Source organism: Anolis sagrei, chromosome 2 (genome assembly GCF_037176765.1).
Source record: "Anolis sagrei isolate rAnoSag1 chromosome 2, rAnoSag1.mat, whole genome shotgun sequence".
NCBI classification, from domain to species: domain Eukaryota; kingdom Metazoa; phylum Chordata; class Lepidosauria; order Squamata; family Dactyloidae; genus Anolis; species Anolis sagrei.
The window spans coordinates 174,372,883-174,398,131 of record NC_090022.1 but is presented as its reverse complement, the minus strand read 5'-3'; the positions used below and the strand labels follow the sequence as shown (position 1 = coordinate 174,398,131).

At 42.0% G+C, this 25,249-nt stretch overlaps 1 protein-coding gene across 1 annotated transcript; it reads left to right on the top strand.

Moving 5' to 3' along the window:
* Positions 1–350: 350 nt before the first annotated feature.
* GDI1 (GDP dissociation inhibitor 1) lies at positions 351–25,249 on the top strand. Its single transcript, XM_060763253.2, has 11 exons — positions 351–578; positions 9,752–9,859; positions 11,069–11,168; positions 12,138–12,272; positions 14,260–14,458; positions 14,976–15,107; positions 16,602–16,701; positions 18,332–18,503; positions 20,855–20,999; positions 23,385–23,439; positions 23,619–25,249. Exons 1-11 carry the CDS (start codon positions 534–536, stop codon positions 23,769–23,771), a joined length of 1,344 nt encoding a protein of 447 aa, XP_060619236.2. The 5' UTR covers positions 351–533; the 3' UTR covers positions 23,772–25,249.

Genomic DNA, 25,249 nt, shown 5'->3' with positions numbered 1-25,249 from the left:
TGCTTCTTGGCAGGGGGTTGGACTGGATGGCCCATGAGGTCTCTTCCAACTCTTTGATTCTATGATTCTATATATATGTATAGAGAGAGAGAGAGATAGAGAGAGAGATAGATACACACAGAGATGTATGCATATACTAGAACCCATCCTTGCAGTGAGGTTTCCATGGTGAAGGCAGGCCTGACAAGCCCCCTCCTCCTCCTGCCCTCAGCTGATGACAGGGAGAAACAGGGGCCGGAACTCGTTTCCCATCCTCTCTCTGCGCTGAGGCTGTGGCCAGAACACGGCGGAGGGGCACACTCCCACCCCTCGCCCTTTTCTCCATCCGCCTCCTTTGGAAAAAGGGGCGCGAGGATCCAGTTCACCCTCCCTTTTCCAAGGCGGAGCGATCTCTGCTTTCTCTCTCGGCTCTGGGACTCGTTTATTTTCCCCGGCGGGGTGATCCGCTCGGCGCGGTGGTGCGGCTCCATCTTGGCTCCGCTCGGGGCGGGGGCTCCGCGGCCGGGACCACCACCGTCACCACTACCACCACCATGGACGAGGCCTACGACGTGATCGTGCTGGGCACCGGCCTGACCGTGAGTCTCACCGGGGAAGGGCCAGGGGCGGCCCGCCTGTGGGGACTCCTTTTCCTCCGCCACCGCCGCATCCCAGCCTCCCTTCCCTTCCATTGCAGGCAGGATGCAGCGTCGCCCTTCCTTGATGCAATGGGGAGGGGGAGACCTTGCATTGCAATGGGATGGATGGGGATGGATGGGGCATCTTTCTATTTTTATTTTTCCAAGCACCCACTTCCATATTTCTCCTGCAATAATAATAATAATAATAATAATCATAATTTATATTGCAATCGGATTATGGAGATGGGGCATCAGTTTTTATTTTTCCAATAATAATAATAATAATAATAATAATAATTTGTATTATTTATATTGCAATGGGATGGTGGGGATGGGACATCTATTTTTTTTATTTTTTTCCAAGCACCCACTTCCATATTCCTCCTGCAATAATAATAATAATAATAATAATAATAATAATAATAATTATTTATATCACAATCGGATTATGGAGATGGGGCATCAGTTTTTATTTTTCCAATAATAATAATAATAATAATAATAATAATAATTTGTATTATTTATATTGCAATGGGATGGTGGGGATGGGGCATCTATTTTTTTTTATTTTTTTCCAAGCACCCACTTCCATATTCCTCCTGCAATAATAATAATAATAATAATAATAATAATTTATATTGCAATGGGATTATGGAGATGGGGTATCTGTTTTTATTTTTCCAATAATAATAATAATAATAATAATAATACTTTGTATTATTTATATTGCAATGGGATGGTGGGGATGGGGCATCTGTTTTTGTTTTTTCCCAAGCATCCACTTCCATATTCCTCCTGCAATAATAATAATAATAATAATAATAATTTATATTGCAATCGGATTATGGAGATGGGGCATCAGTTTTTATTTTTCCAATAATAATAATAATAATAATAATTTGTATTATTTATATTGCAATAGGATGGTGGGGATGGGGGCATCTATTTTTTATTTTTTTCCATGCACCCACTTCCATATTCCTCCTGCAATAATAATCATCATAATAATTTGTATTATTTATATTGCAATGGGATGGTGGGGATGGGGCATCTGTTTTTGTTTTTTTTCCAAGCACCCACTTCCATATTCCTCCTGCAATAATAATAATAATAATACTTCGTATTATTTATTTTGCAATGGGATGGTGGGGATGGGGCATCTGTTTTTTTATTTTTCCAAGCATCCACTTTCTTATTTCTCCTGCAATATATTATTATTATTATTATTACAATAGGATGGTGGATCGTGCATTACAATGGAATGGTGGAGATGGGGCATCTATTTTTATTTTTTTTCAAGCACCAATTTCCTTAATCATCCTGCAATAATAATAATAATAATAATAATAATAATATATTGCAACAGGATGGTGGAAATTGTGCCTTTATTTTTTTTCCCCAAGCACTCATTTTCTTATTTCTTCTGCAATATAAATGATAGTGATTATAATAATAACAACAGCCAGCAGAGTGTCTGCTGTGGACTCATCTTGTTGTGTTTCTAATAATAATAATAATAATAATAATAATAATAATAATTTGTATTATTATTTATATTGCAATGAGATGGTGGAGATGGTGCATTTATTATTATATTTTTTCCAAGCACCCACTTCCTTATTTCTCCTGCAATATTATTATTAATAATAATTTATATTGCAGTGGGATGATAGATCATGCATTCCAATGGGATGGTGGAGATGGTGCATTTATTTATTTATTTATTCCAAGCATCTACTTCCTTATTTCTCCTGCAATATACATTAATAATATTATTATTATTACAATGGAATGGTGGGAATGGTGCCTTATATTTTTTTATTCCTTATTTCTCGTGCAATATAAATAATAATTGTTATTTGGATTATTTGTATTGCAATGGGATGGTGGATCGTGCATTGCATTTTTTATTTTTCCAAGCACCCACTTCCTTATTCCTCCTGCAATATAAATAATAATAATATGATGATAATAATAATAATAATAATAATAATAATAATAATAATAATTGTCCTTCCATGCTGTGTATGTGGATTTCCACCTCATTGGCTCTGTTCTCCTAATGGAAATGGGTTTGGCCCCATTGCAGCTCCTCTGATGCAACCCTCCATCCATCCTCAATGTCTGGGTACCAATTGCAAAGCCTCTTTCTCTCTCCTTCCTTCTTTCCTTCCGTCCGTCCTTCCTTCCCTCCCTCCCTCCCTTCTTTTCCTTCTTTACTTTCATCCTCCCCTTCCTTATTTCCCTTCACTCTCTTCTCTTCCTTCCAACATTTTGGCCAGATCCTTCTTATTTCCAACCCATCCCTTGTCTTTAAGATAACAATCCTTGTGTAGCAGACAGTGTTTCCTTCTGTGCTTATTTCAGTGCTGCCAATTGCCCCGGGCGCTCTGTTGGTTGGCAGCATAGAAAATGGGAAGAAAACGACAATAGCATTGCTGCAGTTCCTAAGGTCTGCATAGCATCCCTCTCTCGACATCCCTCATCTCCGATTCCCAAAGTCTGGAGTCACAATATGGGAAGTCCACCCCGTTATCAGTATCTCAAGATTGAAGGGTCTTGCAGAGCAAGGCCAAATCCTGGTGCAGATGTGTGTGTGCACCTACTATTGCAGGCTTGGACAGGGCACAACCCCCTCCTCAGTATGCGGTTCTTCAGATGTTGTCCATGGTTCTGCAAGTCTTCTGGCTATCTAAGGTCCCATGCTTTTCCCACTCTGAATTTTGGTACTGCCTATGACATCTAAGGTCAATGTTTTATATATATATATCTCCACACACACCAAGGATAATTTTATTCTCATTTTCCATATTCTTGTAATCCAGAAAGGAGACTTGGGGTGACATCAAGGGTGTCAAAGCCATTTTCATCAAAAGCCACACCAACCTTATGATTGGGTTGTTGTAGGTTTTTTCGGGTTATATGGCCATGTTCTAGAGGCATTCTCTCCTGACGTTTCTTATGATTGCCTTCAAAGGGCCGTTGCATCCATGGCAGAGAATCCATGGCTACAGAGGACTAGCTAATTTTTTTTTACATTGTTGGTGTTCTTTAGTTTTTATCCGTTTGGCTTCCCAGGTGTTATTGAACGACAACTGCCATCACTGTGATTATCCACTGACTGAGAATAATGGGAATTGCAACCCAACAGCACTTATAGATCTGAAGTTGAGGAAAGGTTGAACGGCATTTTAAAATCAGATATCATATCCATAACCCTTGTATTTAAATTCAGACCCCACTCTCCTGACTGAAGAAAACACTTTTCAACCTTCCAGATGTTGCTGTATCACAACTCCTATCAGCTCTCAATTCATCATGATGTCTAAGATGAGGAAGACAACTTGTAGTTCAGCATCTGGAAGAGGGCCACATAAAACAACATGGCGGGTGAAATTCATCCTGTGGGATTTGAGTTTGACACAAGTCACTGTAGAATTACCGTATATTCTGGTGTATAAGACTACTTTTACCCAAGAAAATCTTCTCAAAAGTCAGGGGTCATCTTATATGCGGTGTCGTCTTATACGCTGGAGTGGCCTTATACATGGGAGTCATCTTATATGCAGGGGTAGTCTTATACGCCAGGAGTCGTCTTATAGAGTGGGTGCTGAAACCCAATCAAATTGGAGAATCTGTGGTTGCCGCATATGGTGGGAAGCTCAAAAATGGCAATGGCCGTGTCCCTGCCATATGAATACGTCAATATACATAATGAGATATTGAGGAGATGGGACTCAGGTCTAAACACTTAATTTATTATGAAGGGAATTTATACATAATGTTTTACTAATTTTGGGCATGAAACATCAGAAATAAAGTGTCAGTAGATCCGCCTAGTCAACGCCATGGCATTCCCTGTAGTAACCTAAGGATGTGAGAGCTGGACCTTAGGGAAGGGTGAGCGAAGGAAGAGAGATGCTTTTGAACTGTGGTGCTGGAGGAAAGTTCTGAGAGTGCCTTGGACTGCGAGAAGATCCAACCAGTCCATCCTCCAGGAAATAAAGCCCGACTGCTCATTGGAGGGAAGGATACTAGAGACAAAGTTGAAGTACTTTGGCCACATCATGAGGAGACAGCAAAGCCTAGAGAAGACAATTATGCTGGGGAAAGTGGAAGGTAAAAGGAAGAGGGGCCGACCAAGGGCAAGATGGATGGATGGCATCCTTGAAGTGACTGGACTGACCTTGAAGGAGCTGGGGGTGGTGACGGCCGACAGGGAGCTCTGGCGTGGGCTGGTCCATGAGGTCACGAAGAGTCGGAGACGACTGAACGAATGAACAACAACAACATCTTATCCACCTCTGAGGACAATTTTGGAGTATTATGGATTATTGAACTCCTGATAAGAGATACTCAATCTATAATATATTCTGGGGGAGCCATTTGTCCTCTTGGGGCAAGTAGGCTTCTCTTTGTTTCTGAGCTCAGAACGCATTGACTTTTAAAAGCAGATTACCACTGCAAACATATTTTGTGGTTAGCCATGATGACTTAACCGTAATGGTTTCTCCTAAGTATAGGCAGTCTCCGACTTACATACGACTCATCGTTACGGGGGGGGGGGGGCAACAGGAAGTGAGAGAAATCTATTCCTTAGAAGGGAAATTCACTCCTGGAAGAGTGATCATGGGGGAGATTCTACTGAAGCATTCTCACCAAGCTTTGTTTCTACAGCAAGCCAATTTGTTCAAAATCCAATTATCCCAGGAACAGAAAGGGAGGTGAAATCTTCAGAACAAGAGCACAGACAGCAAAACAAATACCACAGGGGTGTTCACCCTTCCCTATGCTATTCAAAGCTTAAAGATATATATATTAGGCTGGATTTACACTGTAAAATGTACCTATTCTGACTTACAAACAAATTCAACTTAAGAAGAAACCTACAGAACCTATCACTTCCATAACTAGGGGAATGACAATTCTTTAGACATCTAAGTGGAAGCTTGTATTCAGAATTATCCTTTAGACTGAGGCTTCTAGTCTGCTTTGTAGAGCTACAGAACTGCTAGGGAAACAAAATGTTCATTTAAATCAGTGTAAATCTGCAATGGCGCTGTGTCCAAAGGACCTCTTCAGGTTCACAAAATAGTGATCGCTTGAGGGGGAAAATATTTCAGGGACTATCCAAATAATTTTATTTCAAACAAAAGTAAGAATTTACAGCTAGCAAAGTTTGGTGTAGTCTGGAATGTAATCAGAGCTTGGAAAAATTAGGGATTTTTGTAATAGAACTCTTAGAACACCCCCTCCAACCCCATCCCCACACACGCACATACACATGTGTCACACAGCCATTTGTTGACTGGGTAATTCTGGAAGTAATAATTCAAAAACATAACATTTCTGGATATTGCCTATAAAAAACTAATACCAATACACAGTCTTCCCAACAATGTTTAAGTCAGATTTCACTGGTGCGTAGGGGACTATATAAAATTTAATTACATGGAGCTACATCGGCATTTGTTCCAACTGGAGAATAATAATAATAATGTATTGTCAAAGGCTTTCATGGCCAGAATCACTGGGTTGTTGTAGGTTTTTTTCGGGCTATATGGCCATGTTCTAGAGGCATTCTCTCCTGATGTTTTGCCTGCATCTATGGCAAGCATCCTCAGAGGTAGTGAGGACCTTACTACCTCTAAGATGCTTGCCATAGATGCAGGCGAGACGTCAGGAGAGAATGCTTCTAGAACATGGCCATATAGCCCGAAAAACCTACAACAACCCAATAATAATAATAATAATAATAATAATTTAAAAAAAAACTTTATTTATACCCCGCCACCATCTCCCCAAGGGGACTCGGAGCGGCTTACATGAGGCCAAGCCCAACGACACATCAATAAAAACAACAAGCAACAAGCAAATAAAACAATACAATTAATATAACTCAGCATATAGACAATAACACGCAAGGGTTTAAAAACCTATGGCTGGGCCAGATGTAATAGTTTAAAATTTAAAAATAAACGCTGGGCATGATCAGAGGTAGGTAGGATTATCTAGTAGAAGGGTTTTAAAAGAAATGTAGGGAGAACCACCCAGTGCTTCTGAGGACATTTTGCAGGGAATTATTTCCTTTATTCAGGGAAGGCACACTGGAACAGCCACGTTTTCAGGCTCCTCCTAAAGACTGCCAATGTGGGGGCTTGCCTGATATCCTTGGGAAGTGAGATCCAGAGTCAGGGGCCACCATAGTAAAATGTCACGTTGCCAGGCCTCTGCCTTATTTAGGTAGAGATGAACCAAACTCCCAGTTTTATCAAACAGTTTAATTAAAACAGCACTTACTTGCTGGCTATTTTAATGGACCAAAGTATGACAACAGATATTTTTCTCCCAAAGATCAGTCTCAAGGTTAGCTCCTTAAATCCAGTAACACCCAGCTGCAACCCATCTCTTGCATACCTCCACCCTTACTTGTTTTCACCCTTGAACTCTTACTTATAGATTACTAAACCCTTTAGAACTAATACATTAACCTTTCCATCATCAAGCACCATCAACTGCAGAACATATGACAAGAAGGCCCTATCCCTCGTCCCCACCAATTGCGCCTGCGAAAGGGGCGGGAGCAAGAGCAGGGCCTCCTCCGTTGATCGAAGCGATTACGTTGGTTCATACACTGAAATGCGGTCATGCAGGCAGGCGGGACCCAAACCATTCAGGGTTTTGTAGGTAAGAACCTGCACCTTGAATTGGGACCGGAAAATGAACGGCAGCCAATGGAGCTCCTTGAAACACCCAGTGAAATCAGTGTGACTTACAGAAGTAGCAACTATCAGTTGCCTTTCCTTTCTATGCAGTCTATTCACACAGGGCATATCATTGGACTTTGCTCAAGACCTGTTCTTGAGTTCCACTTGGAAATAGTATGTTTGCTACTTTGCCTCAGTCCCCTGCCATTTTGATAACGAAAGATAACTGAATGAACTTTGGATGGCTGAAATCCAAAGTTAGATCTTATGTGAAGTTTGCTTTGCATATTGGCCTGCACTTACAGAATTGTCCTGCAATGTTTCAGTGAGATAAGATTTCATCAGAGTGTTGCAGGATCCAGCCTCTATGGAGGATTTCTACTAAGTTCAAAATAAGCTCTGGATTTCGATGCATAAAGCACCCTTTTGTGAGCTTACCTTTTCAGTTTCTCACACACTTCCATCTGTTTACTGAAGCTCATCTCCTGGCTTTGCAGGTAAAAGATTTAGCCAATTCAGGCAGTCCCCAAGTTACAAACATCCAACTTACAAATAACTCATAGTTAAGAATGGGGGTGAGACAACAAGAGGTGAGAGAAATCTATCCCTCGGGAAATTCACTCCTGGAAGAGTTATTATCACGGGGAAAAGGTGGCTCCAGTGAAGCTTTCTCACCAATCCTTGTTTCCACAACAAGCCGCATTTTTCAAAATCCAATTATCACAGGGACAGAAAATGAGGTGAAATCTTCTGAATGGAGGCACAGACAGCAAAATGAACATCACAGGGATATTAACCCTTCCCAGTGCTATTGAATGCTAAAAGATATTTACATATATACTAGCCGTCCCCTGCCGCACGTTGCTGTGGCCCAGTCTGGTGATCTGGAAAGAAAGTAATGAGAAAGTGTTGGTTTCTAATCTTTCAAATCTATGATACTGTATCTGTGTGTGTGAATCATATATATCTATGGCTGGATGGCTCTTTGTCAGGAGGGCTTTGATTACATTTTCTTGCCCTGAGGGGAGTTGGACTGGATGGCCTTAAGCATTTTCTGTTGGTCATGGGGGTTCTGTGTGGGAAGTTTGCCCCAATTATGTCATTGGTGGGGCTCAGAATGCTCTTTAATTCTAAGTGAAGTATAAATCGCAGTAACTACAACTCCCAAATGTCAAGGTCTATTTCCCCCAAACTCCATCTGTCTTCATATTTGGGCATATGGAATATTCATGTCAAGTGTGGTCCAGATCCATCATTGTTTGAGTCCACAGTGCTCTCTGGAAGTAGGTGTACTACAACTCCCAAACGCAAGGTCAATGCCCACCAAACCCTTCTAGTGTTTTCTCTTGGTCATGGGAGTTCTGTGTGCTACATTTGGTTCAATTCCATAATTGATGGAGTTCAGAATGCTCTTTGATTATAGGTGAACTCTAAATCCCAGCAATTGCAACTCCCAAATGACAAAATCACAATTTTTTGAGTGAAGGACATACATTGGGTTGTTAGGTGTATGCTGTCCAAATTTGGTGTCAATTGGCCCACTGGTTTTTGAGTTCTGTTAATCCCACAAACTAACATTGCATTTTTATTTATATAGATATGGCTGAAGTTACATTTTAAAAATGTACCTGCTCTGACTTACAGACTAATTCAACTTAAGAACAAACCTACAGAACCTATCTTGTTCATAACTGGGAGACTATCTGTATATTGTTCTTTTTAAAATTCTATGTATGTTGGTTTAATCTCCTCTGACCTAAAATCTCAAGGTAGAGTGTCTTTGAAGAACCCCCTTGTCAGTTTCTGAATAATTCCTTGAGATCGAGTAGCTACACTCCCTTGTCATTTTTAACTGAGTACTCCCCCATCTCCTTTAAACTGGGGTGCTCCTACAGGAGAGATCAGCCACAAGCTTTCCCCAATGCATTGTCACTTTCACAACGTGTAGTGAACAATATGTTAACTTAATATTATGTTGGACATCCAGGAGAATTTTAGATAACCTAAAACACCTTTTCAAAACATCAACCTCCTGGAACTAAAGTTGTCCCTTCTCATTCGCAGTTTCGACTTTTGCAGATTTTATCTAAAGTTTCTCTCTATGAATCTCTAGGTCTTCCAGTGTGAATCCATGGTGGACTTCCCTCAGCCATGCTGAAGGACCTAGAAACTTCTAAACATGACATCTTTCTATGAATCTTTAGGTCCTCTAATCCAATTCTGTGGTCTGCTTCCAGTGGAAATAAACTATAAAGTCATACTGGAAGACCTAGAAATTCCTAGAGAGGTGTTCTCTCATGTAAACCATTAGCAATTCCTTTATTTGTGGCTTTCTAGTGTCAAGGGTTCATGTTAACCTCAGTGAATGTGGAGGGCTTACTATAATGTGAAAAGACTCAACCACTCAACCACTTTCTGTCCTAGGAATGTATCCTTTCGGGCATCATGTCTGTGAATGGCAAGAAGGTCTTGCACATGGACCGGAATCCATACTACGGGGGCGAGAGCTCATCCATTACTCCCTTGGAAGAGGTGAGGTATCAGGAACAGTCTATGTGCACATTTACTTTTGTTAGAAATGTTCTCATTCCTAATCCCTACTGGACCATGAACCAATTTGTCACCTTAGACAAAGACCTTCTCTCTTGGCCTCCCTACCTGTAATGAGAGAGAAAACATTCAAGAGTTACTGAGATAATGTATATGAACCATTTTGAACCCTAAGAAAAAGATCTATTTAATAATCCCTGTTTGTGTGTGTGTGTGTGTGTGGGGGGGGGGGGGGAATCTTATTTCCGCTCTTTAAAAAAAGTTAGCAATCTTTCTTTGACTGATACAGCTGAAAGCAATTCTTCTGTATTTTGCTGGCATTGTATTAGTAAATTGAATTTTAAATTACCAGTTGTTCTGGCGTATAAGACTACTTTTTAATCCAAGAAAATCTCAAAAGTCAGGGGTCGTCTTATACATGGGGGTCGTCTTATACGCTGGAGTAGCCTTATGCATGGAGGCCGTCTTAGATGTGGGAGTAGTCTTATACGTTGGGAGTTGTCTTATAGAGTGGGTGCTGAAACTTCCAGTCTGGATTGGAGAATCTGTGGTTGCGGCATATTGTGGGGGGAGCTCAAAAATGGCAGTGGCCACGTCCCTGCCGTATCCAGCGACTGTATGAAAGCATTAAGGGCGACGCTGTACAAGTACGGTAGAAGAAAATCCATTCATCAGGATTCATGGACTTAATGCGGTCCCGATGGTGAGGTGAAGGGGCGCCTCACCAGGAAGGTGTAAGTGAAGGGTGGAGCAAGCTGCAGGCGTCCAGGGCACCCGGAGTATGGAAAAAAGAGAGAGAGTGGCTGTGGACCCAGAAAAACACAACTCTTTTACCTGTCTGGCCTGCCCTTGTATCCTATTACCGTACCTCCTCCTCTGCCTCTCAGATCTCGCTCCTGAAGACTGCATTGAAGCGGTGCAGGTGCGCAGGTGTGAGATCTGAGAGGCAGAGAAGGCGGTACAGTGATAGGAAAATTACCATATTCAAATCAAATCTGATGCTTTTATTTGGTGTGTGTGGGAAGAGGGGTAGTCTTATACAGTGAGTATATCCCAAACTCTATATTTTAATATTATATCCAATATTATATATTATATTGGAAAAGTTGGGGGTTGTCTTTTATGCCCAGTCGTCTTATATGCCGGAATATACAGGTAAATTGCATGGTTTTTCTCCCCCTTAATCACCAGCTCTACAAGCGCTTTGAGATCGCAGAGGGGCCCTCTGAATCTATGGGGCGTGGAAGGGACTGGAATGTTGACCTTATCCCCAAATTCCTCATGGCAAATGGTAAGTCAGTTTCCATTTGGTCCATAGGTCAAAGAGGTGGTACCTTTTTTCTGAAAGAGGGCTTCAGATAAGTTGCAAAATAGGCGTGCCTGTAGAATGGTTCCTCTGCATGATTTCATCTATAGCTCCCATCTCTTCCACTTAGTATAGCCAGTGGTAAGGGATTGTGGGATTCTGGTCCTAAACATCTGGCACATTATTCGTTTCCTACTCTTTCTGTAGCAGGACAATACACAATGGTGTAGGCAGGCATGCAGCCGGGGGGGGGGGGGGGCTTGAGGGGCTTCAGCCCCCCCCCCCCCCCGAAATTCTCATGGTGGTTCGCGAAAAGGCCTTACTAGTGCATTAATTAAACTGTTATGTTTATTCATATCATGATCTGATCACCATACTCAATATATGCATGAGGGTATTGGGGTAATGATACAAAAGGTTTGCTAGGCTAGACCCTCTTTCACTCAGACTCTGCCCCCCCCCGAAACTCAGCCCCCCCCAAAACCCCCCCTGAAAAAAAATTCAGCCCCCTTCTGAAACGAAATCCTGGCTACGGGCCTGGGTGTAGGACAGCCTTTCCTGCTGGTAGCACTATGACATGTGTTGGTGTACCAGCATAGGCCAGGACTTTGCATGCAGTTGGCTGGTACTGATGGACCAAACATAGTTTCTACAGTCCTTGGAGCTCTCTTTCTTATGCTCCCCAACTCTATCTATACTGACCAAGACTAGTAGTATTTCATCATTTGTTTGCAGCTTCTTGTAATCTGTCATTTTTGTCTGTTTTTTTCAATGTTTTTCTTTCTGTATTTGATATTTTAAATGCTTTTCTTTGTTGTTGTTGCATTGACTATCTTGACTGGCTGTGAGGTAATAGATAAAAGCTTTAAATAAATAATAAGTTGGCTAATCTTTCTGCTGTGGGTGGGGGAGCTTCCTACGGCGACTAATAAAAGGTTGCCTTCTGTTATGTAGGCCAGCTGGTGAAGATGCTGCTGTATACGGAAGTGACGCGCTACCTGGACTTCAAAGTGGTGGAGGGCAGCTTTGTGTACAAAGCAGGAAAGATCTATAAGGTGCCGTCAACAGAGACAGAAGCCCTAGCATCCAGTGAGTAGATCTGGATTAAACAAGTTTCTCCTCCAAAATTTTTGTCTGTCTTTGGATCTGTATTTACTTACATTTCCTTTCAATTTAACATGTGTATCTTGCTGTTTATTTTTGTTTATTGCTTGTTGTTTTCATTATTGCTTATTGTTTTTGATGTGTTGTTGGGCTTGGCCATCTTCCATTGGGAAGATGGTGGCGGGGTATAAATAAAGTTGCTATTATTATTATTATTATTATTATTATTATTATTATTATTATTATTGCTTCGTAATCCATTAGTGAGCTCTCTAAGCAGTTACAAATACATTCAGGTATATTCACTGTAAAAGAGCTATAAGAGCACAGCCCAAAATCAACTGAAGCCAGCCCATAGTAAAAGCAGTAGCAAGATAATCTTACAAACAGTGCTTTTGAAACTTTTGATAGCCAAGCTACACTTAATTCTTTTTGAATGGAACTTGGAAGTGTGCTTCACTTTACACTTGCAAAGGTTTACCATTTGAGAACAACATGTATTCTACTCTTCTACCACCATGAGCAGAGTAACATGTATGGAAATAACTTATTTGAGGGCAGGTACAGTTAAATTTTACACCTTTATACTGTTGTGGTAGCAGGCAACAGACTTAACTCAGTCCCAGAAGAGAGATAAAGTCAACACAACCAATTGTACAGAGGTTCCACTGGGCAGCCATTCGTTCTTGAATAACTTTAATTTTTTAAAACACTAATTCTGTTGAAGGTTGTTCTCGAGCAACAATCACTTGCCTAAACAGAAACATTTTTGACACATTTTATTCCTTTTATTCATTCCAATACCTGAGATATTGGAATCCAGAAATGAAGTGACGATTCTAGTTTTTACCTTTCATAAATGCAAAGTTGCTTTGCAGATGCTTCATAAATCTCCTCCGGGCTTGGAAGGAGAATAGGTACTCCCATCTCTTTTGCTCCTCTCCTGAGGGAGCAATTTATTATCCACTAGCTGTATCCGCCATGTGTTGCTGTGGCCAGCCTTATTTATTTATTTACTTACAGTATTTATATTCTGCTCTTCTCACCCCGCATGGGACAGGGCAGATTACAATGTACACATATATGGCAAACATTCAATGCCAAAGACACACAACAGATATAGACAGACAGAGCCTTCTCTCCCTCTTTCTCTCCTTCTTTACCTCCTTCCGTTGCTCCCTCTTTCCTTCCTTCCTTCCCTTTTCTTCTTTCCTTCTCTCCTTCCCTCCCCCTTTTTCTTTCTCTCCTTTCTTCTCTACCTCTTTTTTTCCTTCCTTTGCTTTTCGCTTCCACCCTTCCATCTCTCTTTCCTTCTTTCCTAACCTCCCTCTTTCTCTCCTTTTTCCCTCCTTCCTTCACTCCCCCTTTCCTTCCTTCCCTTTCCCCATTCCTTCTCTCCTTCCTTTCTTCTCTACCTCTTTCCTTCCTTCCCCCTTTTTTCTTTTCCTTCTCTCTTTCTCTCCTTTCTTCCTTCTCGAACTCTTTCCTTCCTTCCTTCGCTCTTTTCTTCCATGCTTCTTTCCTTCCTTTCTTCCTTCCTTTCTTCCTCCCTCCCTCCCTCCCTTCCCTTCCTTCCTTCCTTCCTTCCCCCTTCCTCCCTTCCTCCCTTTCTTCCTTCCTTCCCTTTTTCCCCCTGTAGTCATTTCGCTTTTTTGGGTTTTTAAGTCATTTCTGATTCTTTCGGGGTGGGGGGTATGAGTGATGGTCACTCGTTGGTCTGTCAGGAATATAACGTCCAAATTTCGTGTCAATTTGTCCAGAGGTTTTTGAGCTATGTTAATCCCACAAATGAACATTGCATTTTTATTTCTATAAATTGACAACTTGAAATCCCTTCACCTGGAAATGCCACAGAGTGGATCTGGGTCCATTACAGGCAAAACGGGTTTTCTCTAGTAAGCCAATACCACAGTAATTCAAACAGCAGTCTCCAGTCCACCCACCTTCTCCGCTTATCTCACGTCTCTTTCAGATCTCATGGGCATGTTTGAGAAGAGGCGCTTCCGCAAGTTCCTAGTGTTTGTGGCGAACTTTGATGAGAATGACTCAAAGACACTGGAGGGTGTGGATCCTCAAAACACCACCATGCGCGAGGTCTACCGGCGCTTTGATCTGGGTCAGGATGTCATCGACTTTACAGGACATGCACTGGCACTCTACCGGACTGATGAGTGAGTGATTCATCAGAATCCCCCCGGATTGCAGAGTGTCCCATTCTGTGTTTTTTCATTCCTGCTTTTTTGATTAATGAAGTAATGAATTAATTCCATTTATATCTTACCAAGGGGCTTGGAGTGGTTGTGTGCCATGTTGTCCCCCATGTTTCTGTTAGCAATTTCCATTAGTAATCAGGGGAGGGTCAATTTTGATGTTTTATACTGTTTTTATTATTATTATTAATGGCATTGAATTATTGTAAATACTGTGAACTGCTCCGAGTTCCCTTCAGGGTTGAGAAGGGCTGTATACTGTAAATAAATAAATAAATTTATAGTGGGAGACTGATAAGCTGAGGGTAACAATAAAAGTAGTCTGATGTTCTTTCCAGCACTGTTTGGTTGGTTCTGGGGATGGGGAAAACACTTTCTATGGAAGCCGTATTTGCAAAATGGAGAGGGGTTTTTTTTTTTTTGCTTCCTTTTATGCTATGCTAACCAAGGCAGCCTGTTTTTCTCTCTCTTTCTGCAGTTACTTGGATCAGCCCTGCTTGGAGACCATCAATCGTATCAAACTGTATAGTGAATCCCTGGCCCGCTATGGGAAGAGCCCCTACCTCTACCCGCTTTACGGCCTGGGTGAACTTCCCCAGGGCTTTGCCAGGTACTGATTCTCAAGGGCATGGAAGAGGAATGAGAATCATGGGCCCTTCAGATGTTTTTGGGCTGCAACTCATAGAATTTCTCGCCATTGGCTAATTCACCCTGGTCTTCTGGGAGCTGCAGTCAAGCTAACCTCTGAAGTACTGCATTTTGTAGATAGTATTACTATTCTCTTACAAACTGTGAATGGGCCCCTGCTTTTTCATAAAATATTCTAAGTTTTTGTTTTTGATGTTTATTCATTCAGTCACTTCTGACTCTTTGTGACCTCATGGACCAGCCCATGCCAGAGCTCCCTGTTTTTGTTTTAGAAAACTAAATTCTCTTTGATACCAGCTCTGGAAAATAAAACCTGTGCTGATACTAAGAAAGATATCAGGAATGGGTTGCTGTGAGTTTTCTGGGCTGTATGGCAATGTTCCAGAAGCATACTCCCTGTGTTTCGCTCACATCTACGGTAGGCATCCTCAGGTGAAACATCAGGAGGGAATGCTTCTGGAACATGGCCATAAAGCCTGGAAAACTCACAACAGCCCAGCGATTCTGGCCATGAAAGCCTTCGACAACACAATATCAGGAATACTAGGAGTGATAGGATTTTTTTACATTCTTAAGGTTAGCAGGTATTGCTTTATCCTTATTTATTTATTTATATTTCTATACCGCCTTTCTCAGCCAAAGGGCAACTCCCAGTGGTTTACAAAAGGCTCAATTCGATGCCTACAGTAACATAAAAACCATTGAAACATTTAACATAAATAACATTTGATAAAATAAAACAAAACCGATAAAAGTATAAATCCTCAGCGTCTCATTACTAAAATCATTACTCAATCACATTGTCCAGTCATTCTAAGATCAGAGTTTGTCTACTGCACTGCATTTGGGAAAGCTTGCTCAAAAAGCCAGGTTTTAACATTTTTTCGAAATGTTAAGAGGGTGGGGACTGATCTGATATCCCTAGGGAGGGCGTTTCATAGCCAAGGGGCCACCGCTGAAAAGGCCCTGTCTCTCGTCCCCATCAACTGAGTCTGTGAAGAAGGCGGGACTGAGAGCAGGGCATCCCCAGAAGACGTTAGGGTCCTAGATGGTTCATAAGGAGAGATACGTTCGAACAAGTAAGCTGGGCCAGAACCGTTTAGGGCTTTATAGGCTAAAGCCAGCACTTTGAATTGTGCTTGGTAGCAAACTGGCAGCCAATGAAGCTGGCGCAACAGAGGAGTTGTATGCTCCCTGAACGCCGCTCCTGCTAACAACCCGGCTGCCGCCCATTGGACCATTTGAAGCTTCAGAACAGTCTTCAAAGGCCACCCCACATAGAGAGCGTTGCAGTAGTCTATACAGGATGTAACAAGAGCATGGACTACTGTGGCTAAGTCAGACTTCCCAAGGTATGGGGAATATAGCTTATAGCCGAACTGCATGTTCTGTGCTTGGGGTGGGGCACAGAGCTCAGAACAGTACTCTTCATCAACCACTTTCTTCATACCCCCAGGCTCAGCGCTATCTATGGTGGCACCTACATGCTCAACAAGCCAGTGGATGAGATTGTCATGGAAGGCGGAAAGGTCATCGGGGTCAAGTCAGAGGGAGAGGTAAGCAGAAGCTGGAAAATTCCTTCTGGAGCAGGGAATAATAGGAATATTGTTTCTGAAACAAGTAGTACCACATCCTAATGTTATGAGAGGTCTGAATGTTCATGTTATTTACCTGTATCCAGAATCCACTTTTATCTTTTCATAATCCTTCTTCAAGCTAATTGAGTTTACACAGACTCACAGATGAAATGGAGAACCATTCCTTCTCCTTCCTATGTGATTTGTCAGATAATTCTAGTTCTGCTTTATACTTGATTTAATGGCTTATGGTCAGGGCCAACTTGAAGCATTTTGCTGCCTGAGACATACAGCCAGGTCCAGGTGTATAGTACCCAAAACCAACCTACTTTATAATAATAATAAATAATAATAAACTTTATTTATACCCCGCCACCATCTCTCCAACGGGGACTCGGAACATGGAATGTTATTTTCCTTCGTTAAGGGTCCCTTTCAAATCTATGATACAAACAACAATTACAGTAAAATAATATACAACTTACAATAAAATAAACATCGCAGTAAAATACAGAACATATAACTTCAATAACCAAAATACAAAAAAAGCAGTAAACCAAACATAATGGCAGTGAGCGGGCTGCATGTACATAAAATAATTTAATAGTACAGAAAATTTATAGTACAGAAAATTTAATAATCCCATTTCTCCCATCTCTAGCAAGACAGATAGGATAGAAAGATAAATAAATATTTTGCTGCAATTTTATTACACTCCAGATCTGTTTAATATTAGGGAGGTCCTACATTTGGTGTGTACATAAAGTGAAGCACACTATTTATTCAGCTCCACTATAGCATGGTAAAACACAGGGAAAGCTTCTGAAATGTTTTTCAGCTCTTATTTTCATTATTTACATTATTAGCTTAAATCAGGGTTGGGATGGGGCATTTATGGAAGGTGCAAAGTAGTGGCACAGAGATTTAAGTGTAGATCTTTGGAATGAAATGCCTCTGAATATATGCTCAGAAGTGTGCTCTTTTTGGTACCAGAATTAAAGTGACAGTCCTTTCATACAAAAACCTGGTTCTGATTACCCCCAAGCTTACTTCATTTCAAGGCATCTATATAAATAAAAATGTAATGTTAGTTTGTGGGATTAACATAACCCAAGAACCACTGGACGAATTAACACCGAATTTGGACACAAGACACCTATCAGGCCAACGAGTGACCATCTCTCATAAAACACTGAAAAACACAGCGGAATGGACTTTAAAAGCCAAAAAACAAAAAATACATTACAATGCATGCACACAACCACACATATATATATATATATACACACACAAACACAAACACACATATATACACATATAAACAAATATATACATATACATATAGGCATATACACGCACACAAAACACATATACACAGACTGGGCCACAGCAATGTGTGTCAGGGGATGGCTAGTTTATTTAAAAAAAACATGTTTTTCTTTATATGTTGCTGAACCTTTATATGCCTTGTTCAGTATCAAGGCATCCAAACAGTAAAACAAACATAACAAAATGAAGAATGGCAGAATTTCCACAGCTAGTTGCATCTGAGATAGAAAGGCTGGCCTCTCCCCACATGCTTTTGGTAATGTTGACTTTGCCATCCCAGGTGGCACGCTGCCAGCAGCTGATCTGCGACCCCAGCTACATACCTGACAGAGTGCGCCCAGCGGGGAAGGTGGTGCGTGTCATCTGCATCCTGAGCCACCCTATCCGTGGCACCAGTGATGCCAACTCCTGTCAAATCATCATCCCCCAGAATCAAGTGGGGCGCAAGTCTGGTGAGTGATAATGGACGTGGCAGGGTAGGAATGGGGAAGGCAGAAATGTACTTGGTTGTGAATGTCTTCGGCAGAATGGTGTGCCATGTTTACAAGTGTTTTCTAATAGTACATCTTTCTGAAGCCTTTCTTTCACAGGATCATTGTGAGATTGGGCCAAATGGGTGTAGTGAAGAACTGAACTTTAGCTCTGCAGTGGAACAGACATAAAAATCTTCCATATACTCAGTCTATTGGTCTGTCTAATTCACTTGTGGATCTAGTGCAGCCAGAACCACGTTGTTGTGGCCTCTAAACTCTTCCCAAATAAAACAAATTGCAGCACAATTTTCAGGCAGCTTTTGTCACACAACTATGCAAAAAAAGACCCTGAACACATGGGAAATAAACCCTAATACCCCTGTGTTGTATATCGTTGATTATTATTATTATTATTATTATTATTATTATTATTATTATTATTATTATTTGAAACACAACAAGATGAGTCCACAGCAGACACTGCTGGCTGTTGAATTGGTTCATACGTCGAACACTTCCCAAGTGTCTAGGACTATGTGATGTATTGGCGAATAATGCTTGCAGAGCCCAGTAAGGTGGCCTTCTGCAACTGGCAGATGGTAATTTTGTCAGTGCCAATTGTGTTTAAGTGCAGGCCAAGGTCTTTAGGCACTGCACCCAGTGTGCCGATCACCACTGGGACCACCTTGACTGGCTTGGGCCAGAGTCTTTGCAGTTAGATCTTTAAATCTTCATATCGTGTCAGCTTTTCCAGTTGTTTCTCTGCAGTCTTGCTGCCACCTGGGATTGCGACATCGACGATCCATACTTTGTTTTTTAATACGATTGGTCAGGAGTATTGTGCTCCAAAACTCTGTCTGAGTTTGGAAGTCCCAGAGGAGTTTGGCGTGATTATTATTATTATTATTATTATTATTATTATTGTTGTTGTTGTTATTATTAGAAGCACAGCAAGATGAGTCCACAGCGGACACTCTGCTGGTTTTTGTATTGGATCACTATTATTATTATTATTATTATTATTATTATTACCCCCCCCCCCATAAACACCCCCAAACTCCACTGTTCCGCCACATATCTAGCCCCTCTCAAAATGGCAACAGGAAGAGATTCAGCATTACTTCCTGTTGCCATTTTGACAGAAGATGAAAATAGGTATTTGGGCTTGCTGGAAGTTGTGGTGTGTGGCATTGACACCCATAAGAGAGTTTGCTGTAAATTGATCCTTTGGCCCCAATGCAGCTGCCCAACCCAATCATATATTGTCTGTTCCATGTAGACTACCAGCAGCTTTTCAGCGCTTCAGATAAGACTTTTCCAGCCCTGCCTGGGATTTAAACCTGACACATTTCACATCGAGAGAAAGGATTCTTGTCCCTGAAGCTATAGCCATTTCCCTTTACAGTTTGCTTTCCACATTTATGGGCCTAACTTTAGGAGACTTGAGTAATATGTTCTCTTCTAGGAACCGCACATGTTCCAGGACTCTATAGTTAACTTGCACTGAAATTTGACTATAGAAATGTGTTGGAAGACTAGCAGGGGTCTCCAACTAAGGCCCGAGGGCTGGATACGGTTCTCCGAGGTTATTTACCTGGCCCTTGCTCAGAGTCAACCTAAGTCTGAAACAACTTGAAAGCACACAACAACAACAATCCTATCTCATCAGCCAAAAGCAGGTCCACACTTCCCACTGAAATACTAATAAGTTTATATTTGTTAAAATTGTTGTTCATTTTAATTATTGGATTGTTTTTAAGTGTCTTTTGCACTACAAATAAGATATGTGCAGCGTGCATAGGAATTCATTCATGTTTTTTTTTTCAAATTATAATCCGGCCCTTCAACAGTTTGAGGGACTGTGACCTGGCCCTCTGTTTAAAAGGTTTGAGGACCCCTAACCTAGAGCTTCCTATATTGAACATTTCTCTAGGACCCAGAGGATGTTTCTTTTAGCTAGTGAAGAAGAAGAAGAACTTTATTTTTCTACCTCACCTCCATCTCCCCGAAGGGACTCGGGACGGCTTACATGGGGCCCAAGCCCAATGAAAAAAAAACAATTAAAAACAAAGCGATAACAATTAAGACAGCATAAAACAGCATAATAATAGCTAGCAACAACAATAACAGCAGACTAATTTTTGCGGGGGAGGGGGGGGGTCAATTTTTCAGAGTTTTGCTGCTGAGCATCTAAAGTGGGAAAATGGCAAAACTCTTTGTGTGTCTCAGAAGACTTCTCTAGGAATCTCTAGCGCCTCCAGGTTGACCGTATGGTCAGCTTCCACCAGATGATCCTTCTGACTCTTTCTTTCTCCCTCTTTCCCATCCAGACATCTATGTCTGCCTCATCTCATCTGCCCACAATGTAGCTGCCCAGGGCAAGTACATTGCTATTGCGAGCACTACTGTGGAGACGGACTCACCTGAGAATGAAGTGCAACCAGCCCTTGAGTTGCTTGAACCTATCGACCAAAAGTGAGTGTTCAGGGGTGGTGGGTGGGAACTGGAGAGAAATGCAATTTTCAGGGGATGCTGCTGTCCGGAATTGTCAGATGATTTTCTGCCTGAAATTTGCATGCTGAAATAAGTAGGGAAGAATCATGTGGTTCTTCATGAGGTCATGAAGTTATTTATGAGAAGAGTTAAGGAGTTGATGTTTATTTTTATTTATCATGTCAGGGCAACCAGTCAATTATATTACATTTCTAACAGAACAAAGCAAACAAACAGACAAAATACAAAATGTGTGAGTTTGGTAGTTGATTAAATGTCCTTTGACCAGTATCTGGCCACTTCTGGTGCTTCTGAGGTTGCTGCAAGAAGGTCCTCCATTGTGCATGTGGCAGGGCTCAAGTTGCATTGCAGCAGATGGTCTGTGGTTTGCTCCTCTCCACACTCGCATGTCGAGGATTCCACTTTGTAGTCCCATTTCTGAAGGTTGGCTCTGCATCTTGTGGTGCCAGAGCGCAGTCTGTTCAGCGCCTTCCAAGTCGCCCAGTCCTCTGTGTGCCCAGGGGGGAGTCTCTCATTTGGTATCAGCCATTGGTTGAGGTTCTGGGTTTGAGCCTGCCACTTTTGGACTCTCGCTTGCTGAGGTGTTCCAGCGAGTGTCTCTGTAGATCTTATAAGGAGTTGATGAGCAAAGGCAAGGAGAGTGGCTAAGCAGAACCACAATTGAGAAGACAGGTAGACCTGGTCAATTCTTATAAATGTAATGACATTTTTGTTATAAGGGCTGTACTGCTTCAGAGTGCACATTACAACATCAGCCCTCTGTGATGGTGGGAAAAATGGTTTATTCCAGTCTTCCAGTATGCTTGGGTGCTCTGCATTGAGTATTCAATTGTATGAATCAAATCTGTAGTCCAGATACACGTTTATCTAAAAAAAGCAAACCCTGAAAAAATACAAACAACCAAAATGACCGGAGGGTATGATGAGGAGTAAGGAGACAAAAGATAAAGAGATGGAAGCTTGTTGAGAAGTGGGCGTTTAATAAACTGAAAGGCTTATATAAATTCTGAAAAGGGACGTGGAGAGGCATGATGAATCATCTTTTGGGGCAGCATGTTGCCGATGAAACTCAATATGTGAAAACAGAGACCTTAGAAATTCTGAGATGATGATAGGGATCTGTATTGAAAGTACTTTGAAAGAGGGTCACTGTTGGTATGTGCACTAATCTCTGTCCTACTTGTGGTAAATAGGATTAGCAGGTTTCTGTGTCCTGTCGAAAACTGGCAAATCTGCTTGATTAAAAAAGATATATTGTGGAGTTTGTGCATATATTCTCCCAAGACTTTCACAGAGGATTGAACCATTCTCAACGTTCCCTGCTAGTGTTGGCTGTACTGGTTGTGCATGGTAGGATTTGGAATCAAACACATCTCCTCCTATGAACCAGCTAGGACATTAAGATCATCTGGAGAGGCCCTACTCTCGGTCCCGCCTGCATCACAGGTACGTCTGGTGGGGACGAGAGACAGGGCCTTCTCAGTGGTGGCCCCTCGGCTGTGGAACGCCCTTCCTACAGAAATTAGATCGGCCCCCTCCCTATTGGCATTTCGGAGGAAAGTGAAGACCTGGTTGTTCGAGCAGGCATTTGAATAGGCAGTGTAATTAATATAGGAATATGGAACAACAGATTGAGATTGGATCTTGATTCTACTTGAGATGTTATATTGATGTTTAACTGTTTATTATGTTATTGCTTTAATTGTTTTTAAACTGTTTTTATGATGTTTAGCATTGAATTTTGCTATTGTTAACCACTTTGAGTCGCCCAGGGGCTGAGAAAAGCGGTATATAAATGAAGTAAATAAATAAATAAATCTGATGAGTGCCTGGTTATACTATTAGACCCAAAGCCTTTTTTGTACCTCAGGCTGGGTCTATACTGCCATATAACACAGATTATCTAATCAAATAATCCAGATTATATTGTTTGAACTGTATTATATGAGTCTACACTGCCATATAATCCAGTTCAAAGCAGATAATCTGCTTTTAATGGAGCCCCCGGTGGTGCAGTGGGTTAAACCCCTGTGCCGGCAGGACTGAAGACCGACAGGTCGCAGGTTCGAATCTGGGGAGAGGCGGATTAGCTCCCTCTATCAGCTTCAGGTCCTTATACGGGGACATGAGAGAAACCTCCCACAAGGATGATAAAAACATCAAATCATTCGGGCGTCCCCTGGGCAACGTTCTTGCAGACGGCCAATTCTCTCACACCAGAAGCGACTTGCAGTTTCTCAAGTCGCTCCTGACATGACAAAAAAAAAAATCTGGATTTTACATTGCAGTATAGATGGGGCCTCAGGTTGCAATGCCAGTTTTCTTACCAAACTGTTTTCCTTATAGGTTTGTGGCCATCAGTGATATATATGAACCTACTGATGATGGAACTGAAAGTCAGGTGAGGCTCTCCAGTACTTTTGAAGGGTTTCAGAGGGTGAAAGAATGAGCACATTTGGCTGGATCCAGAGCTGGATCTCAAAAAAGTCCTGGCTTCTCTCCCCCCGTCCCCTTTCCCCAACTTCTCTGCCCCATCTTATATACTGGTATTGTTTGTGTCTCCTGACTTTCTCCGCACAGATATTCTGTTCACGGTCATACGATGCCACCACTCACTTCGAGACAACATGTGATGACATCAAAGACATTTACCGGCGCATGGCAGGAGCTCCCTTCGACTTTGAGAGCATGAAACGGCGCCAGAATGATGTCTTTGGCGAGGACGAGCAGTGACCACACTCATTCTTTCCCTGTCCCTCCCTTCCCCAGGTTTTCCCCATGCGAGGGACCATACTCCTGCCAGGGACTGGCGCTAACCCACTCCTCACCGTAGACTGGCTTGTCCTCCAAATCCTCATTCTGCTGGGGCAGTGGTGTCACTCTTGTGGCTCTCCAGGTGTTTGGGACATCAGCTCCCAAAATTCCTTGTCATTGCACAAGCTGGCTAGGGCTTCTGGGAGCTGGAGACCCAAACATCTGGAGGGCCACAAGTTTAACACCTCTGCCTCAACCTATAAGGCAGAAACACATTTCTGCGTTAATTCTTTCTTGCCCTCCCACCAATTTTAACCTTTCTGACATGTACCTTTTACATTCTCTCCAGTGCCTCTTTCAGGCATTTGGGACCATGCTGTCTGTTACATACAATTGCATGCATTTAAGTCCACTCTGGCTTAGGGGGGAAAGCAATTTGAGACTAGGGTGATTTGGCACACTTTTTTGCAACAACTAATTATTCCTGATTGTCTCTCTTGGATAAATGTGCATTTGAAAGATGAAAGAATTAAGCACACTCTCCACTTTTGCTCTTCACATTCCCCCATTGCAAACCTATTTTAACCCCGAATGAGAGTAATCATTGGAGATTAAATGCATAGCATTGCATGTAACATGCAGTCTGGCCTCGTATCCTGCTGCTAACCTCAAATTCTTCTCTTTTTCTATTCCTGCCTCTCATGCATTTTGCTGGTCTGCATTCTCTCTGCTTGTTGATCCCCATCATTACTCCTTTGTGCCTCACAATCCCCTTTCTAGCTTTTACTTCTCCCAATTCTGATCATGTTTCGCTTTGTGACAGATCTCCTTCTGATGTATGCATACCCTTTCTTTCTCATCATGGTTTGAACACTCATCCCTGTACACCAAGAGGAGACTGGAATAACTACCACTACAATATGAGGATGTGGAGGCATGTAAAGCCACTCTGAACCATCTCTTTCACACATTCTGCCCCTCTAGCCAGTCTTGCGCCCCCATCTTGCCACTTCAGGTTCCCACAGGCCTCCGTTTGTCTTGCGTCTATTTTGTCCCCTCAGTCCCTCTTAGTTCCTTTAGCCTAAAATGTGGGAAATTGTGTGTGTGTGTATGTCTCTTCTCTCTCTCTCTCTTTCTCGTGTGCTGGACATAGGGACAGGGCGGTGGTTCTGTCCCCTTTCCACTTGCTGCCACCTGCTGTAACTTATTGTAACTTATTAACGAAGCAGGTCAAACCTTTGTTGACACTCCTGAGAATTAATGATGTTTGGGTGTGAAGGGCTTGGCCCTGGCATCAGCAAAGAGGCCTGGGGCCTGTTTTGTGTCAGAGGCTTCCTTCATGCCAAAGCTGGCTTATGGTTAACAATCTGTCTGTAACTCTAGGGGGATATGAGGGGCCACTTCCCTCCACCCCACAGCTGCTCAGTTGTCTCAAGATAATAAATTCACTTAGTCTA